The sequence below is a fragment of the Cydia pomonella genome, chromosome 11 (assembly GCF_033807575.1).
Source record: "Cydia pomonella isolate Wapato2018A chromosome 11, ilCydPomo1, whole genome shotgun sequence".
NCBI classification, from domain to species: domain Eukaryota; kingdom Metazoa; phylum Arthropoda; class Insecta; order Lepidoptera; family Tortricidae; genus Cydia; species Cydia pomonella.
In genome coordinates this window covers 19185456-19205790 of record NC_084713.1, presented here as the reverse complement: position 1 = coordinate 19205790, position 20335 = coordinate 19185456, and the positions used below count along the sequence as shown (strand labels likewise).

The 20335-nt window shown below is 38.0% G+C and overlaps 2 protein-coding genes across 2 annotated transcripts in view; both read left to right on the top strand.

Moving 5' to 3' along the window:
• The first annotated feature begins 4 nt into the window (after window positions 1-4).
• On the top strand, window positions 5-17696 carry LOC133523046 (protein inturned). Its single transcript, XM_061858552.1, has 13 exons — window positions 5-226; window positions 337-509; window positions 1188-1330; window positions 1654-2568; window positions 3315-3556; window positions 4293-4383; window positions 4555-4726; window positions 4799-5009; window positions 6211-6304; window positions 10213-10298; window positions 14231-14413; window positions 15190-15330; window positions 15975-17696. Exons 1-13 carry the CDS (start codon window positions 129-131, stop codon window positions 16078-16080), a joined length of 2655 nt encoding a protein of 884 aa, XP_061714536.1. The 5' UTR covers window positions 5-128; the 3' UTR covers window positions 16081-17696.
• A 1917-nt stretch (window positions 17697-19613) lies between these two features.
• LOC133522493 (UDP-N-acetylglucosamine--peptide N-acetylglucosaminyltransferase 110 kDa subunit) overlaps window positions 19614-20335 on the top strand; it is a 41909-nt gene continuing 41187 nt past the window's right edge. The window contains exons 1-2 of the mRNA XM_061857845.1: window positions 19614-19917; window positions 20049-20259. Coding sequence (XP_061713829.1) covers window positions 19782-19917; window positions 20049-20259 — 347 coding nt within the window. The 5' untranslated portion in view covers window positions 19614-19781. The remainder of the gene's footprint in view (window positions 19918-20048; window positions 20260-20335) is intronic.

Sequence of the window (20335 nt, the reverse complement as noted above, 5' to 3'; positions counted from 1 at the left end):
TAAATCATGTTAAAAGCTTTAATGAATTGTAAATTTTAGTCATGCATTTACAAACCATGTTAATTTTAATAGGATGCCTATGTGTTTTCTAATTATAAATGTAAACAAGAAATTAGGATTTCGGCAAAATGAATAATTATAAGACAAAATTAAACTACGATAGCCCGTGCGATTCGGATAACGACTGGACTTCTTCAGATGATTCCAAATATTCTGATACCGACAGGTATTCCTATAACCATTACCTTTAAACCATTAAGCTATGCATACAAAATAGTTACATTCATGTTCATATTTGTAAAATAATTAAAATGTATTGTATTTCTGTAATTTAAGTTCTGTTCCTGAGTGGGACTCGGATGTTGGCGAAGATGGAGAGCTTGTTTACATTAAAGTTAAAGCCTGCGATGATGCTGTGGACGATTCGAAAGCTCCGCTTCTGGAAAACTGTGAAGCGTTTAAACGAAGAAATAATTTTAAGAGAACCTCGACAAGACGTTCAACTAAAGGTAAATAAGATTATTTATTTATTTTAGGTTTACCAATAGAACTAACACTAATGAAACCTGCAATACTTGTTTGTATTGCCAAAAATCCATGATTAAATGTCTACCCAATTACAGGTAACATGATGTGTGTTGTTAGCGTTATTGCAGTATGAAATCTGTATTCAGCGACAATAGAGTGTGCCATAGAACAAATGTGAAATTTCACAGTATTAAACAAACATGTAACCCAAGTATGAACATACTTCATGACTTTTGCTGTCAATGGCTCATCAGGGGGAAACTAGAGCATTTGGGCGTTCTTAGCTCCATTCATCTCAGCATTGCTCCGAGCAATTATTAGGGTTGGCAAAACTTGATGTTACTTATTTGCATGTACAGCCACAGATAAGATAATAACATGAATTTTGACAACCTTAAGGGATAGTTCCATTATTAGAAAGGGACAACACAATTTGGCCCTGAATCGCTGTGAAACTTCGGTTTTGTAGGAAGTTTCCATTCTGTATGGTGGTACTATTATTGATTCTGTGGCCTTTTAGCCATGAAACAGTGCAGTCAGGGACAAACCCAATATATTTATTTGAGGATTCTTGTATTAAGATGTGTAAAATAAGTCCTGGTGGAACTTTTATGATCTTCAACAAATCAGATTATTTATTTCAGTTTATATAATTTCAGGCAGAATATTCAAAGTTCTAAAAAGTCATAAATCAAAACAGCTGGATGTGTTTGGCCGAAAGAAATCAGATGACCAGGGAGCTGCTGCTCTTTCTGGCATTCTGAAGAAAACATCTCTTGAGGATAACAAAATTGTTATACAGGTATTATAAGTATAGCGAACTTCATTTTAAAAGAACTCCCAAAAGAACATAGGCTGTTGCTTACTTCTAAGCTTTAGTGTAAGAATGATTTTACCCATGGCAATGTTATAAACACTAAGTTGTTAAAAAGTTTATAATGAGCGCCTATAGCTCACTAAACTGTATTAATTTATTGTTATTACTGTCTAGGATGGAAATGTACACTAGATTACGTAATTACATTATACTAAATTGTGTTAAATAAAGAACTCATACAAAAAAAAAACAAGAACATAGAAATATAAGATTATAACAACAACTAAACTTTTATTTTCTGCTTCCAGGTTAGCAAAAACATGATGTTCAACAGTGAAAAGAATTGTCAAATAGAAAAAATGTTTGGCATCAGTCTAGAAACTAACACAGGAAATAATCTCATAGTGGCTGATTTTCTTCCTGAAGCCCGGGCTATATATTCTCAGAAAGTAAAAAAAGGATATTACTTGCAAAAGATAAATAATATTGATGTTAATTCATACAATATAAACAGGATTCTTCAAGTGGTCGCTGATGATTATGATAATCCAAAACTTCAGTTCCAAGCAGCTGAAGGGGCCTTGTTTGATATAGAAAAGCTCCTTACAACAAAGCAAGCTCCGGAGAATTCTCTAACACAATTATTGAAAGACTCTAACTGTTCAGTCTTATACATATGCTGTAATGACATAGAATATCATAGCAATGATGATAAGGGAGTCCTATATTGTTACCCGAGACCATTTAGTCAAAATTTCCTTTACAATACCAGAGGTGCATATGTAACTTTAAATCATTTAGCTCCAAAATCATTAGGTACAAGTCAGCCTATAACTTCAACTGTATTACATAATAGTACTTTAATAAATATTGCCTACATGTCACATTATAGTGATTTATTATTAGTTGCATTTCCGAATAAAGAAGTTGACTTATTCGCCGCTAAGAGAGTAATTATACAGATAACAAGGATTTTAGAATTTCTTTACGGGTCTTTAAAGACATGTTTTACTAAACCTAATAATGTTGATAAGCTGGACAGCTTATTTTCTCGCGTATTTATTAGTTTGTTGTTTAGTAATATGGATAAAGATACAGATAAGAGAAATGGGTTGTATGTGGAAGATGTTTTGGCAGCGCATAGTATTACGTTGCCTTTAGAAGTAAGGATACAAGTAGACGACGCCATGACGGAGCTTCAGGCGGCGGATTACAGGGAATGGGTATGTATAAAATGCAACACTGAACTGAGTATTGATAGACCTTATGTCGTTGGAATAAGGTTCATGAATAGTCCTTGTTACTCATTCCGTACAGTCCGTGCTCTACACATGACTAAGTATCTACTTTTCTATACAGCTTGTATAGTGTTTTTACGTGGGCACTTAAGTTACAGTACTTGGGTCAAAATTCTTTTGGTTGTTTTTTTGTCTCCAAAAAATGTGTCGGATTGGAGCTTTTTGTATTAAATGAAATTTACTTTTTAATTTTTCTCATGTTAAGTGTAATCTACAGCTAAAAAGACATGCAATGACACGTCTTTTTTATTTTTATTTGATAAAATACAGAAATACAAGCACACTTGCTTGCTTAGCACGTTATAGGGACCGTGCGCGTTGGAGGGTCTGCCATCTTGTGGTCTGAATCGGAACCATAAACATGCACATTTACACGTCAAGTGTTTTCTTGTGCATAGTAGGTTCTGCCATCTTGTGGGCTACATCGGAACAATAAACCTCACATTTACGCTTCGCGCCAAAAATCTGACAGCTCCTGTGCTGCCTCCTACAGTTTATGCACGCTCCCTATTCACGCTGATAAAAGTAATAATATTTTAGTTTTTAAAAGTGTGACCTAGTTGTAAGTTACATTGAAAAGTTTTACCTAACACATTTAAAAGGTTTGTGACATATTAGTTGACAGATTCAAGTTGGTGATAAGTTTTTATACTACCTATAGTTTTTTTCAGACTGACGACATTGAAAACTTTCAAAGGCTGTACACAGTGATTGGAACTTGTTTATATTATTCTGGACATTTACTAAGTTCCCACGTACAAGATGAAGATTTGTTCGAAATCAATGCATTTTTGAAACTCAACGGTATCTTGAAATTGAGCGCGGAAAAGGAATTGGAAAAACTGGTCATTTGGAAGGAAGTATATATCCATGAACATAGGAAGCAGAACAAAAATGATAGCAATGAATATAGGTATAATTAACTATCATAGATTATCTTTTAACCTTTTGAACGCCACGTCTATCGTACGCGGCGTGTATACGTGAATCTTGTCGGTATGCATGAAGGTTGATATTGGACTGTCGCCGCGCGCGTCATATGACGTCTTTGGCGGTCAAAAGGTTAAATTAACTGTTTTTAAGTAATTAGTAGCAAAAGTGTAGGTATAAAACGTTGTGCTTAGAATTTGATAGCTGTAGAAGATATTGCAGTACGGCCCCGTACGTTATGCACTGACTGTATTTGTATAAAGTTGACGTTTGACTATTTATTACCACAAAAAAAACTTATTTTATTTGTTCTCTTCTTCTTCCTCGCGTTGTCCCGGTATTTTTGCCACGGCTCATGGGAGCCTGGGTCCGCTTGACAACTAATCCCAAGATTTAGCATAGGTTTTACGAAAGCGACTAACTGAACTGATTAAAATCTGTATTTTTTTTATACCACGTCGGTGACAAACAAGCATACGGCCCGTCTGATGGTAAGCAGTCACCGTAGCTTATGGACGCCTGCAACTCCAGAGGTGTTACATGCGCGTTGCCGACCCTTTAAAAACCTGTACACTCCTAACCCATACTGTAGGCCCTCGGGAAAACCTAGGCAGGCAGGCTTGGCAGGCTCTGTAAACCTATCATATGTGTCTATAATCTCAATAAAAATAAAATAAAATCTATATTATCATTAATAAATAATGATAATGTTGTGGTAGAATTCCAGACGGACGCTGGTTCCTGCTCGTGGCCGGAAAGGGACATTTCATCCTGGCCACGCTGATGGAGGCTGGAGGATGTACCGAAGATGTAAGTCATTTAAACCATTTTATGCCAAAAATGGTTTACATCATTTTGGAAAAGAGCTGATACTTACTCTTCAAACTGGTGGATTTTATGAACCACCGCAAGGAAACTCGCTTTCACGTTAAAAAAACCGATATCTACATTACCTACCTAATTTGTAATGTCATTCGCCAGGCAATAGGCATCACCCCGCCATCTCCTTTCTATGTAGAAGAATGTGAGAGCTGTATTGAACTCCTATACGATGTAGGACTCGACAAGTACCTCTCTACGTGGATACGGTCCAATACACAGCCGCAACTGGAATGCTCACCGGAGCGCTTGACCAAGCTGGGGAAGAAGATGAGTAAGTAACATAACGCTTATCCTCATAAACTGTCATTCAATAGGCAATAGGCTGATACTCTTTCCTTTTCAGATCAAAAATCCGACGGCACTCTAAAACCCTCAACTCTCAAGCTCCCAAATCGTCGTCGCCACAACTCCACTGAGCAGATAAACGTGTCCAGCGACTCCGTCAACTATGGCAGCCATCACAGTTTGTACTCCCAGTGGTACAACGGGAAACGCCATGCCAGCAACTTGGACGTCAGTTATTCTGAGGACTCCAACAGTTTGAAGAGCAATAGGTAATATATTGTAGTCCAAAAGACCGTCGTCCTCACAACTCCACCGAGCAGATAAACGTGTCCAGCGGCTCTGTCAACTATGGCAGCCATCACAGTCTGTACTCCCAGTGGTACAACGGGAAACGCCACGCCAACAACTTGGACGTCAGTTATTCTGAGGACTCCAACAGTTTGAAGAGCAATAGGTAATATATTGTAGTCCAAAAGACCGTCGTCGTCACAACTTCACCGAGCAGATAAACGTGTCCAGCGGCTCTGTCAACTATGGCAGCCATCACAGTCTGTACTCCCAGTGGTACAACGGGAAACGCCACGCCAGTAACTTAGACGTCAGTTATTCTGAGGACTCCAACAGTTTGAAGAGCAATAGGTAATATATTGTAGTCCAAAAGACCGTCGTCGTCACAACTCCATCGAGCAGATAAACGTGTCCAGCGACTCCGTCAACTATGGCAGCCATCACAGTCTGTACTCCCAGTGGTACAACGGGAAACGCCATGCCAGCAACTTGGACGTCAGTTATTCTGAAGACTCCAACAGTTTGAAGAGCAATAGGTAATATATTGTAGTCCAAAAGACCGTCGTCGTCACAACTTCACCGAGCAGATAAACGTGTCCAGCGGCTCTGTCAACTATGGCAGCCATCACAGTCTGTACTCCCAGTGGTACAACGGGAAACGCCACGCCAGTAACTTAGACGTCAGTTATTCTGAGGACTCCAACAGTTTGAAGAGCAATAGGTAATATATTGTAGTCCAAAAGACCGTCGTCGTCACAACTCCACCGAGCAGATAAACCTGTCCAGCGACTCTGTCAACTATGGCAGCCATCACAGTCTGTACCCCCAGTGGTACAACGGGAATCGCCACGCCAGTAACTTGGACGTCAGTTATTCTGAGGGCTCCAACAGTTTGAAGAGCAATTAGTTACTTACTTTTTACTTCCGATGGTGCTACAACCTTTGGTGGGTCTTGCCCTTCTCGACTATCTTCCACCAGTCGTCGCGATCCTTGGCAACCTTCCTCCAGTTGGTATACTTCCTCATCCTCCTAATATCTTCTTGCACACAGTCCAGCCACCTTTTCTTAGGCTTACTAGGGAGGGCAATAAGTATACAATCTTATAAAAATAAGTTCTTAATCGAATGACGCCAAATGCCATTTAACCATTTATTTGATTTTTTATTTGTTTTTTTTTTCAGTGAAAAGAGCGAAGAGCGTGTACAAGGTAGAAGGGCCGATAGAGAAAGAAATCGCCGGGATTCTTCGGGCTCTGATTCTGATTGGGACAGACAGGTATTCACTCATTTATTAATTAGAAAAAAAATACATATTATTTAATGGCTCTATGAGCTGTAGTCCTGGCGCATCCTCATGGTTACGCCATTTTGATAAATTTCCTAAATCTGGATCGTTAACAAAAAGATATAATTATAGAACCTGCTAACAAAATTTTACGACGGTTGAGATATGCGATCTGTAGAAGAGATTGGCCAAACCATACCAGGGGGAGGCAACTAGAGCGTTCGGGCGGTCTCGGCTCCGTTCGGCTGAGCATTGCTCCGAGCAAATATTAGGGTTGGCACAACTTGACGTTCCTTTGCGTGCATAACCACAGATAAAGATAATTACATGAATTTTGACAGAAAGGAAATATATTTTTTCCATACATTCGAAAGGAACAACATGATTCCGCCCTGAATCGCTGTCAAACTTCGGTTTTGTTGGAGGTTTCCTTTCTGTACGGTAGTAGGTACTATTACCATACCAAAATAATTTTTCGTGAGCTGAAACAAAGATCCTCGCTATGCTTGATCAATAATATTATACTCCGCAAAGTATAACACTCCCCACAATAAAACAAGAGGTAAACGAAAACTGCAAAGAGTACAAGGAAAGACTTCAAAACCACTGTAACGAATTAGCCAGAAATCTGTTAAACGAACAAGACTACATATCCAGGCTACAAAGATGGCACATTCTATGGGCTAGAGCAGATACAATAGGCTCCCCAGTAAACAGGTGATGGAGCTCAGTGGAACACCACCCTAAACAGCAACACCTGGTTATGGCAGCAACCCAAAATAATAAAAAGCGGCCAAGTGCGAGTCGGACTCGCGCATGAAGGGTTCCGTACCATTTAAGACGTATTAAAAAAAAATCTACTTGCTAGATCTTGTTCAACATTTTACCACTTTGGACACACATTTTACCACTTTGGGACTGTCTCTCGCGCAAACTATTCAGTTTAGAAAAAAATGATGTTAGAAACCTAAATATCATTTTTGAAGACCTATCCATAGATACCCCACACGTATGGGTTTGAAGAAAAAAATTTTTTTTTAATTTATTGACGTATTAAAAAAAAACTATTCACTAGATCTCGTTCAAACCAATTTTCGGTGGAAGTTTGCATGGTAATGTATATCATATATTTTTTTTAGATTTTTCATTCTGTTATTTTAGAAGTTACAGGGGGGGGGACACACATTTTTTCACTTTGGAAGTGTCTCTCGCGCAAACTATTCAGTTTAGAAAAAAATGATATTAGAAACCTAAATATCATTTTTGAAGACCTATCCATAGATACCCCACACGTATGGGTTTGATGAAAAATTTTTTTTTTTTTAATTTTTATGACGTATTAAAAAAAAGCGGCCAAGTGCGAGTCGGACTCGCGCATGAAGGGTTCCGTACCATTTAAGACGTATTAAAAAAAAATCTACTTGCTAGATCTTGTTCAACATTTTACCACTTTGGACACACATTTTACCACTTTGGGACTGTCTCTCGCGCAAACTATTCAGTTTAGAAAAAAATGATGTTAGAAACCTAAATATCATTTTTGAAGACCTATCCATAGATACCCCACACGTATGGGTTTGAAGAAAAAAATTTTTTTTTAATTTATTGACGTATTAAAAAAAAACTATTCACTAGATCTCGTTCAAACCAATTTTCGGTGGAAGTTTGCATGGTAATGTATATCATATATTTTTTTTAGATTTTTCATTCTGTTATTTTAGAAGTTACAGGGGGGGGGGACACACATTTTTTCACTTTGGAAGTGTCTCTCGCGCAAACTATTCAGTTTAGAAAAAAATGATATTAGAAACCTAAATATCATTTTTGAAGACCTATCCATAGATACCCCACACGTATGGGTTTGATGAAAAAAATTTTTTTTTTTAATTTTTATGACGTATTAAAAAAAAACTACTTACTAGATCTCGTTCGAACCAATTTTCGGTGGAAGTTTGCATGGCAATGTATATCATATATTTTTTTTAGATTTTTCATTCTGTTATTTTAGAAGTTACAGGGGGGGGGGACACACATTTTTTCACTTTGGAAGTGTCTCTCGCGCAAACTATTCAGTTTAGAAAAAAATGATATTAGAAACCTAAATATCATTTTTGAAGACCTATCCATAGATACCCCACACGTATGGGTTTGATGAAAAAAATTTTTTTTTTTAAATTTTTATGACGTATTAAAAAAAAACTACTTACTAGATCTCGTTCGAACCAATTTTCGGTGGAAGTTTGCATGGCAATGTATATCATATATTTTTTTTAGATTTTTCATTCTGTTATTTTAGAAGTTACGGGGGGGGGACACACTTTTTACCACTTTGGAAGTGTCTCTCGCGCAAACTTTTCAGTTTAGAAAAAAATGATATTAGAAACCTCAATATCATTTTTAAAGACCTATCCATAGATACCCCACACGTATGAGTTTGATGAAAAAAGATTTTTTGAGTTTCAGTTCTAAGTATGGGGAACCCCCAAAATTTATTGTTTTTTTTCTATTTTTGTGTGAACATCATAATGCGGTTCATAGAATACATCTACTTACCAAGTTTGAACAGTATAGCTTTTATAGTTTCGGAAAAAAGTGGCTGTGACAGAATCGGACAGACAGACGGACATGACGAATCTATAAGGGTTCCGTTTTTTGCCATTTGGCTACGGAACCCTAAAAAACTACTTACTAGATCTCGTTCGAACCAATTTTCGGTGGAAGTTTGCATGGCAATGTATATCATATATTTTTTTTAGATTTTTCATTCTGTTATTTTAGAAGTTACAGGGGGGGGGACACACATTTTTTCACTTTGGAAGTGTCTCTCGCGCAAACTATTCAGTTTAGAAAAAATGATATTAGAAACCTAAATATCATTTTTGAAGACCTATCCATAGATACCCCACACGTATGGGTTTGATGAAAAAAATTTTTTTTTTAAATTTTTATGACGTATTAAAAAAAAACTACTTACTAGATCTCGTTCGAACCAATTTTCGGTGGAAGTTTGCATGGCAATGTATATCATATATTTTTTTTAGATTTTTCATTCTGTTATTTTAGAAGTTACGGGGGGGGGGACACACTTTTTACCACTTTGGAAGTGTCTCTCGCGCAAACTTTTCAGTTTAGAAAAAAATGATATTAGAAACCTCAATATCATTTTTAAAGACCTATCCATAGATACCCCACACGTATGAGTTTGATGAAAAAAGATTTTTTGAGTTTCAGTTCTAAGTATGGGGAACCCCCAAAATTTATTGTTTTTTTTCTATTTTTGTGTGAACATCATAATGCGGTTCATAGAATACATCTACTTACCAAGTTTGAACAGTATAGCTTTTATAGTTTCGGAAAAAAGTGGCTGTGACAGAATCGGACAGACAGACGGACATGACGAATCTATAAGGGTTCCGTTTTTTGCCATTTGGCTACGGAACCCTAAAAACACCTGATTATGGCTAGAACAGCCGATTGCAGATTAAGTAAAAAAGTATAACACTCCGAGATACGACAGTCACCTAGGTGACAACACAAGTCTTTCTCACACTTGGCAACCCAAAAATGACTAATTGTCAACTGCGATGCAACCAAACGCGTTGGCACATTAAATAAATGTAGTAACAACACTCATACGACAGCATACCGAAAAATGATTTTTAAATACATTATGAACTTTCTTAGCGATTATTCAAGATAAACCTGTGGCACTTCTTTCTGTGTGTGTGTTTTCTTTATTTTCAATACTTCTGTATTAATAAGCTTTTCATAAGAGAAGGGTACTTTGTTCTTCATGCTCCTTGTGCAATAAGGACCTTTTTAACAGAATTTCAGATGGAAAGGACCTTATTGCACTTGAAGCATAAGGGCCTTTCTGTGTCATGTTATTTGGTTTTCAGGACGGCAGCAGAGCTAGCGGCAGCATTGATGCGTCCGACATTAGGAAATCCTTGCTCAATGAAATTGATCATGTCACTGTTCACAGGTAAGTTCAATTATTTAATAATCATCCATTATAACAATCTCTTCTATGATTGATTGATGGAGATGAGAATATACAATTGTATATATAAAATAATAACCTTTTTGACTATTTATGTATTTTTGAGATTAACCCAGTCTCATCGTCCACCCAAACTTCAATCCATAGACAAAGGTCTATGGACAGTATAAAGATACTCTTCACTTTTTCTACAATAATCCCAATGCCTGCTGAGACCGATTCATGGCTCTCTATTGTTGTACCTGTGAACAGGTTCCAGCAGGCGTTCTACATGACATTAAAGCTCTCCAAAGGGCCTACGTGATGGATCTATATCCCCACGCAAACCGTTCCAAAGACCGGGATCTATAGGCCCGTGAAATCCAAAATGTAATTAATAAATCAATACTGGTCGGTTGCTCTCGAGGCTTCAGGCTATTCCTAAGTTTTCTTACGCTCCACTGTAACAGGGCTACCCTTGAGAAGTTAAGACCCAGTTGCACCAACTACTTACATGCTTGAATTTTTTGAAATGTCAATCGATCTACTTGAAGATTTAGAGAGAGAGAGAGAGAGAGAGTGAGATTTATGTTTCTAAACTTGTACCTCAGAAACTTCAGAATTGCGAAAATAATAGTGGCACGCACAACTCGAGAAAAAATATCATAAAATATTTTTTCATCACACTTGCTCGAAAAAGATCTTATTACATGCAGGTGTACTGAAGGACAAAGGCCTATATTGTTCCCTAGGGAGTTATAGCTTTTTCTTTTAATTCTGTCACTAATTCATGTAAGTTTACTTTTAAAATAATGACGTTGATAATTTAATATTTTTTGTTTATGTTGAAAATTATTTAACAACATATTTTTACATAATTTCCAATCCTGGCTGAATGCTGAATAGGTCGATACCTAACCTGTCAAGATTCTGGCCTCGAATGTCCAATTCCTTGAATGTCCATATGCCTGGAACGTCCAATTCCCCCAATGTACATTGCCTCGAATGTCCAATTCCTTGAATGTCCATATGCCTCGAACGTCCAATTCCTTGAATGTCCATATGCCTCGAACGTCCAATTCCTTGAATGTCCATATGCCTCGAACGTCCAATTCCTTGAATGTCCATATGCCTCGAATGTCCAATTCCTTGAATGTCCATATTTTAGTCCTGTTTGGTCTGTTTACTTTGTAATTACATGCATCAGGTGCTCTTTTACTGGTTCTCTACGACATTTTTTACGTTAAAAATTTTGACATCTTAATTTGGTTGGGTTATCGGCGGCTGCTAACTTCACACCGGTCTTTTTAAAGGGTACCCGTCCGTTAAACTAGCATTTCGGTACCGATATCAATGCTTTGGGTATCCAAATAAGCTTCCGTCCAAACGGTACAGTTAAATAAAAGTACCTTTAAAACAATTTTGAAACGGTACCCGACCTTTGAAATAGCATTACGGAAGCGGTATCAATACTTTAGGTATCCAAACAATTAAGCTTCCGTCCAAACGGTACCGTTAGACTTTAAAACAATTTTGAAAGGGTACCCGACTGTTGAAATAGTATTCCGGAAGCGATATCAATACTTTGGGTATCCAAACAAGCTTCCGCCCAAACGGTACCCTTAAGTAATAGTACATTACTATAGAGGACGGGAAACGAAGGGTTGCAGGCCAAGTAGATATAGACGGCCGAGCGTATCGAGGTCGGATAGGGAGACGCGGCCGGCAACCCCGTTTCCCGCCGAGATTTGTATAGTGCTTTTCTCAAACTTGCAATGAAATAATTTAAAAAAAATGATGATGATGATTGTTTCATGTCTTAATGTGATAGGTTATTCCGTGCGTGAGGTATTGAAGGGGACCAAAATTGTAATTATTTTTGCGCTATCACGCACGCCATTACGCTTTTTTTCTTTTTCTTTCTTTTATTTCTTTTTTGCGTTTTTTGTTGATACCGAAAGGGGAACGAAAATTTGATTATTTTTACGCTACGACGCACGGTTTAGGAGATACAGCCCTATAAAGATTTCTGCATGACTGAAAAAAATAAAACTTTTTGGGGCTGTATCTCCTAAACCGTACGTTGTAGCGCAAAAATAATGACATTTTTGTTCCCCTTTGAATTCCTGAACTAATATTTAACAAACACAAAAAAGAAAAAAAACGAAAAAAAGATATAAAAATTAAAAAAAAGCATACTGGCAGAATTTTGCTTATAGGTTTTTTACGGTTGAATGCCAAGACGTGCCATTATTTGACGTTTAAAAACAAAAGAAGGTTGCCTTACAGGCCTAGGTGTGTAAGGCTGTATGAAATTCCTTTACATATCATCTTCACTCATCGCACCTGATATGTAGTATTTCCGGACCTAATTTGAAGTAAGTCATGTCAACATTTCATTACAAGTTTGAGAAAAAGTATCTTGCCACGCGATCGGATACCCCAATACAAACCGGTCACTCAATTTGAATGATCGCCCGCCATCTTGGATTTGGGCATTTAAGTCAGATTAAGATGAAAATCGATATCTGAGGATCCCAAAGGACCTTTATTATGATTCTGAGATCAAATTTGTAGAAAACGCACGCCATTTTGAATTTCGGCATTTAAGCTCAGATTGAGATGAACATCAATATCTAAGGATCCGAGTGGACCTTCATTGTGATTCTGAGATCAAATTTGTAGAAAACGCACGCCATTTTGAATTTTGGCATTTAAGCTCAGATTGAGATGAAAATCAATATCTAAGGATCCGAGTGGACCTTCATTGTGATTCTGAGATCAAATTTGTAGATAACGCGCACCATTTTGAATTTCGGCATTTAAGCTCAGATTGAGATGAAAATCAATATCTGAGGATCCCAGAGGACCTTTATTATGAATATAACATAACTTACTTTTACTTTTCACTTTATCTAAATCCACGAATTCCATGATGAATGTCTTGCACTCGCGTTTTGACTCTGGCCTTGTCGGTGTCAGTCTTACTCATGGGGCGACACTTAGAAATGTAGTTAACGTTAGTATGACAGCCATAAGAAATCTCATACTACTGTCACTGTGACAAAGTTGTATAATGGCAAATAAATCAGCGATCGTAGGGTTAATTAAAGTAACGGGTAGGGATTTGCAGATCCCTTACCCTAATTGGCCTACTGGCGGAACCTTATGAATAGGACGTTCGTGTATTTGGACGTACGGGGACTGGACGTTCGAGGCAATGGACATACGAGGACTGGGCCTTTGGGGGCATTAGACATACGGGGACTGGACGTTCAGGGCAATGGACATACGAGGACTGGACCTTTGGGGCATTAGACATACGGGGACTGGACGTTCAGGGCAATGGACATTCGGGGACTGGACGTTCGGGGCAATGGACATACGGAGACTGGACGTACGGGGAATTGGACATTCGAGGCCAGAATGGTCAAGAAAATACAAAATGGCGGTCGAATGTTTGATATGTCACCGTATTTAAGAATTATTTCGCTTAAAATTTAGTTTTTTCTTCACAAGTGTGATGAAAAACTTTGTGTGATGAAAAACTCGGGTCTTTAATTCCCTCTAGCCTGCAGCTGTCGGGAATTACCACCCTCGAATTCAAAATTTCACTTACCCCCCTCGTTGCACAATGTACTATTATAAGTGGACAGCAGTGAACTAAGAAACTTCTCATACAATAAAATAATTACTCTCACATGGAGATGAGGGTTTATTCTTTAACGATTTTATTACATGTTTATATTACACATAACAATAAAAAGTAAAAAAAATTTTTTTCGCCGTAATCGTTAGAGCCGTTTCCGAGATCCCTGAAATATATAAATATACGAAAATTGCTCGTTTATAGGTATAAGATACGCTTAGCCGGTAATGATCTCTTTTCTTACTTACCTACTTTTCGATCTTCAAGTTACAACTTTATTTTTCAGAATAACGGCAGGCGACGAAAACGTGTTATTCCATTTCCTACAATTAGAATCCGCGAAGGGCGTCCTAATAGCACCAGTGAAAAGTATAGAGGTGCAAGCCAACAATGCGCTGTACACACACATTGTACGGACTTTTCGGGCCGCGAGCAAACGGATACATGAGCTGTTGCAGCATAGTGTGCGGTAAGTGTATATTTTAATAGTATTTGCGTTTATAATATTGAACCATATTTTAAATCCGAATAGAATCGCTTAAAAATATTGATAAAATATCTTATACATCACAGCAATGTACTCTTAAATGCAGTACAGTTCAGTTTTTATGACTTATTCTTGACGGTATCTTGACCACTCAGTTTTTTCACTGTTCAATATGTAGAAAGCAGAGTTCTTTGAAACTTTTTTAACGGGCTTAAGTTTAGTATTTATAGAAGCTTGAGTCTTTCTAGATAAAATAATTCTTTACACACAATTTATGCCTTTGTTTACATGTCATACCTGGTTTATACAAATAATGATTTCAATAGAACATTTGAATTTAATTACAAGAGTTATTTTATATACTCAAATTAAATCCCAGATCCTTTTTTTATATTATAATATACAAATACGGGACTAACTCGCGTAAACTTACGTTTATTTTACGTGAGTGTTGTGTGTAGGCAAAGTGACAACCCTAGCGTACAAGTGAATAATCAAGTGTAAGTGCGGGTAGTTCGCAAAACCCGCGCAGCAAGATGTTGATACAATTCCTCGCCAGTCTGCCTGTGACCGCGAACGTAACGTCACGTTCGAAATGTCAGCCCATATAATAAACGTAAGTTTACGCGATTAAGTCCTGTATTCGTTTTAAAACTATGAACGAAAATCTTGTTGGTTTAAATCAATATAATATATTACATTTCTTACCTACGTTCATTTCATTCGCATTTAGACGTGATAAAAACCTTATTTCACAGCTTCAAAAGAAACTACATGCCTTCAAACCCCAACAAAGTGTTAGTCGCCGTGAAGGAATACGCAATGCTGTTTCGCGCGCCCCCCGCAACGCTATATCAGTGCGGCATCAGGAACGAGTCCTTTCACTTCTGGGTTGTCGGGTAAATAACCATCAATGCAATGTCTAATGCAAAAACTATAGTACATTGTAGGAGAGGCTGGAAAACCGCTCAAAGATGGACGAGTGAGTTTGAGGAGTTACATGCGCGTTGCCGATCCTAGCATCCCCCCCCCCCCCCCCCCCCCCCCCCCCCCCCCCCCCAATCGTTGAGCTTTTCACGACTACACGCTAAAAAGGCGCGAATTTCAATTTTTCTATGGGAAGAATATTTTTTCTGACAGTTTGACGGACTATAGATTCCATACCAAATGGCTAATCGTCTTGATAGTTCTATAATAAAAACTGAGGAACCAACCAACATGGAAAATTCGAAAATCATTATCTGCCTCACTACCGCTCTTCAGAGAGGCGGATTACGTTTTTAAATTTTTCGATGTTAGCGGTAGGCCCTCTGATTTGACCAGTCAGTCATATACCCTTTTCGAGTTCTGGACTTCACACATTTGCTAGATCAGCGGTGGCAACATGGTTCCATTTCTATCGCTTGTCACTATACCCGTCACTTTCGCGCTTACATACTTGTTAGAACGGGACAAATGATAAAGAGCCGACCATCTTAGCCCTACTGGGAAGACTCGTAATATTAATTTTAAATTATTAATTAATCAATTGTTTTATTTTCAGGCGTATATTCAGTGAACCTGAGCCCCGCGAGCTGTATGTCTGCTACCACGAATCCGTACCGCAGGACCTCACCGAGATATCATATTTACTCTCCTACTTGGAATAATGTTATAACTATGGAAAATAGAGGTATAAGGCATACAATCTCCATAGACAGAACTGTTACAAAAGTGTCCAGCTGTCAGCTATAAATAATATTTCCAAATCTCTCCAGAGTAGCGCTAGAGTAGTTAAGAACGTAGGCGTATTGACGGAGTGAAGTGCGCTGTCTATGATTTGAATTTTTTTTCAAGTATTCTAGGTATTGTAGCGCCACCTATTTAAGGTTTTTCGACGGACACTCTTTGGTACATGGAGATTCTACTCCTTGCCTCTACCTTCCATAGTTATAACGTTACGAATGTCACGATAAAAAAATACGCATTGTATAATACCGCAATCAGACAGACCAGGTCGTTCTACAGGTTGGTCGCTGAATGAAAATGATTGACAAGAAATTACAATATGGCGGACGAATGTTTGATATGTCACCGTATTTAAGAATTATTTCCCTAAAAATTTAGTTTTTTCTTCGCTAGTGTGATGAAAAACATTGTGTAAGAATCTGGGGGTAAGAATATTGCAAACTCGGGTCTTTAATTCCCTCCAGCCTGCTCCAGATCGCTTCCAAATTCCCACGTACGTTGCACAATGTACTAAATATATGTAATGTGAGTGTGATGTGGCTAAAACAATGCATTTACACGCTTGTTGGAAAGGCCATGAAAAACCTATAGATTTTTTTTTAAATAAGCAGAGGTATTACGAAATATACAGGCTGTTTTTTATTATTTAATATTTGACCTTGCCCGCACTTTAAGCAGCGCGGGCCCATTTTATTTTATAATTTCACAGGTGTAAACTGGCAACATCGATGCGTTTGACGCTTGCTTGATCAATCATGAGAGGCCCTTTGATCGGTGTTGCTGAGTTTCGAGTAGTAAAATTAAAACATAGCTTAATAAAAAAAATAAAGACATTAGAATTCAGACATGTCACATTTCTATTTTTATTAACACGAAGGAGAAAAATGACCACAGTGACTACTATAGTTTGGCGAGCCATAACCGTCAGTAGAAAAAGGCGCCAAATTTAAAAAAAATCGCCGCGATGGGTGTACCTCTATTGAAAATTATAATTTCGCACCTTTGACAAGGTGGGTTTGCCAGAGTATATCACTTACGTGTGGACCATGTTAGCTATAGTGTTTTATACAGTCGTGATATAATAGCTTTTCAGTCGAGTTGCTGAATTGCCTAAGTAAGGTACAAGATTGAAAAGCTTGATTATATCACTGTTGTATGCAATATTTTTTCTACACGTCATCTAGAATAGTACTTATTGACTATAAAACCTAAATAATTAATCAAAATTTTGTTATTGTCTCAGTAGACAAAAATGTAGTACAAAAGACATAAACGCGCGACTATTTGTCGCTCGTTTAGTCTTTTCTATGAGAGTACGCCGGCGGCACGTTATTGGTATTTTTTATTATTTTTTGTTGACTACAGCGTATAGAAATGAATATTATAGTCGATGAGTAGAAAAGTATAGTTTTTAATTTTAATAGTTATACTTAATATCTTCCATCCCGAGCTTTAATAATGTATGTTCTTCCATCCAATATGAACTAAAATGTGTTGTGAGACAGTTTTTTTATGAGTATATTTACATTTATCAAGATGTTCGTTGTTTTATTTCATAAAATTATTTGCCATTAACACAGTGGTAACTAGTAGGATATGTCCAACGGACGCGTTTCACGCAATAAACAAGGATACTCCTTACACGTACATAGAATGAAGACAAAATATTTTTTTTTCGTTTGACGCATTGCGTCTTACTCTGCGAACTCTACCTACCTTCCATAACGCTGCGGTTATCGCATACAACAATGTTTGGTAATTAGATTATCTGATTTAAAATGATGTGCGTCAAATGCATCGCGTTTAACGCAGCGTTTATGGTATAAAATACTATAAAAGAACCGTGCACATTAAGTTCGCGTGTTTTTGAGTTTCCCGGGCCAAGCAAAGTGGATATTCTTACATTTTTATAATAAAAACCTTTTTACACAATTGATGCACTTAAAACTGGTAGCAGAAAACCTGGAATGCCCTAAAATGTTAATAAAGAAGTATAAAAAATGTTTATTTTTTAGTTTTAATGGCTTTATACTTATAAGTTTTTTAACCAGCGATAATTTCGTACATGTCGGAACATAAAAATAATTTGGCAAACGAGAACTGGCGCAAACCTGTGGTACTAAGTACTGCGGATCGCAGGGCGGCATGGGAGAGTAAGGTGCTACACGGGCGGTTCTACAAGGCCCTCACGGGATCCGACGTGGACCTGCTCGCGTCGGTGAACTGGTTACGATTCGGGGACCTCTTCGGAGAAACCGAGGGTTTTGCCTGTGCAATTGCGGACGAAGTTATGATGACGAACAACTATCGGAAATATATCCTGAAGGACGGTACGGTCGACATTTGTCGGGCATGCCGCCGTCCCGGTGAGTCACTCAGGCATATCATTTCCGGTTGTTCTCATCTTGCTAACGGCGAGTACTTGCACAGACATAATCTCGTAGCCAGGATTATTCACCAGCAACTTGCTCTTCTATACGGCCTTGTGGACCGCGAAGTACCGTACTACAAGTACTCACCTGCGCCAGTTCTCGAAAATGGTCGTGCCACGCTCTATTGGGATCGATCTATTATCACTGACAGGACTATTGTAGCCAATAAGCCTGACATCGTGATAATAGATCGATCGCAACGCCGGGCCGTGCTCGTCGACATCACCATCCCCCATGACGAGAATCTCGTGAAAGCCGAGAAGGACAAATCCAGTAAGTACCTAGACTTGGCTCACGAGATAACCGCCATGTGGGATGTTGATTCGACGATCATTGTCCCGATAGTCGTTTCAGCGAACGGTCTCATAGCGAAGAGTCTCGAACAACACCTTGAGAGACTCTCGCTAGGTGGTTGGATCAAGGGTCAGATGCAGAAGGCGGTGATCTTGAGCACGGCGCGGATAGTCCGGCGGTTCCTCTCCCTGCGGCCCTGACCACCGGCAGCTTGGGCCTTGCCCCGCTGCTGGCGGCACCCTAGGTTAGGTTTTTTATAATGTGTTTATATCTTTTGTATTGTTTTGTAAGTGTTTTTATATTTTACTTTTATATACATATTGTAAAAAGCCTAATCTGAGAGAAAAAGATAAATAAAGGATTTAAATAATACATAGTAGCTACAAAAAGGCACTAATGTATATATATATATATATTCATTGCAAAACAAACAATATATAAAATTTAAAAAACTGCCGCTTTACAATTTTTGCTTCACACGCCGGAAGCGCGTAATAAAATAAGTTTTTCAACTTCTCATTAATATCTATGGTTAGATAAATTATAATTGTAATCGTATAATTTTAATTTCTCTTACGTTGTATTTTAATAAATAAAAGTTTTTTTATGTGTGCTAAGATAAAAGTAACACTTTCTAAACACTATTTTTCAGTTAAAGAAATGGAATATGACAGGAACCATAGACAACCTGCAATGCAACACTTTTGACAACTGAGTAAGAAAGGCTTTCCGGTTGTAGTTCTTCGCGTGCCCATTGATTGGCTTACGGAATTGTGGTGTTGTGGTGGAATATTCCCATGGAAAAATAGTGTTATTCGTTTTCAATTTCTCGTTTAAATGAATTATGACTTGTTTTACATTCTATTTAATGCCAAACTAATTACATCACACGAACTATGATAACTAAAATGCAACCTCAAGCTAACGTCGCTGTGCCTCAATCTGTCACGACACAGCCTCAGCAAATAGTCGGTGTCCCCGCAAATGCCGTAATATTGAAGATGTCTGACATCCAGCAAATATCGACAGTCGGTAAGCGTGATTAAGCTTATAACTTATAACATCTCGGATTACTGTAATCTTTAAATAGCCAATTATATATTCATGGGAATTTTCTTGAACAATGCCGTAGCGTCAGAATTTTTTTATTAAAATTGTCTTAGGGCTTCTGGAGCTTGCGCACCGAGAGTACCAGGCGGGTGATTACGAGAGTGCGGAGTTGCATTGCATGCAGCTCTGGCGACAGGACAGCTCCAACACCGGGGTGCTCCTGCTGCTCTCCTCCATTCACTTCCAATGCCGACGGCTGGACAAATCGGCGCATTTTTCGACGCTTGCGATCAAGCAAAATCCTCTCTTGGCGGAAGCCTACAGGTAAGACGTGATGATTTTTTGTTCAGTTTTTTTTTACTTGATGTGTTCAAATCATCAATTGCTGACATCAAGTTTT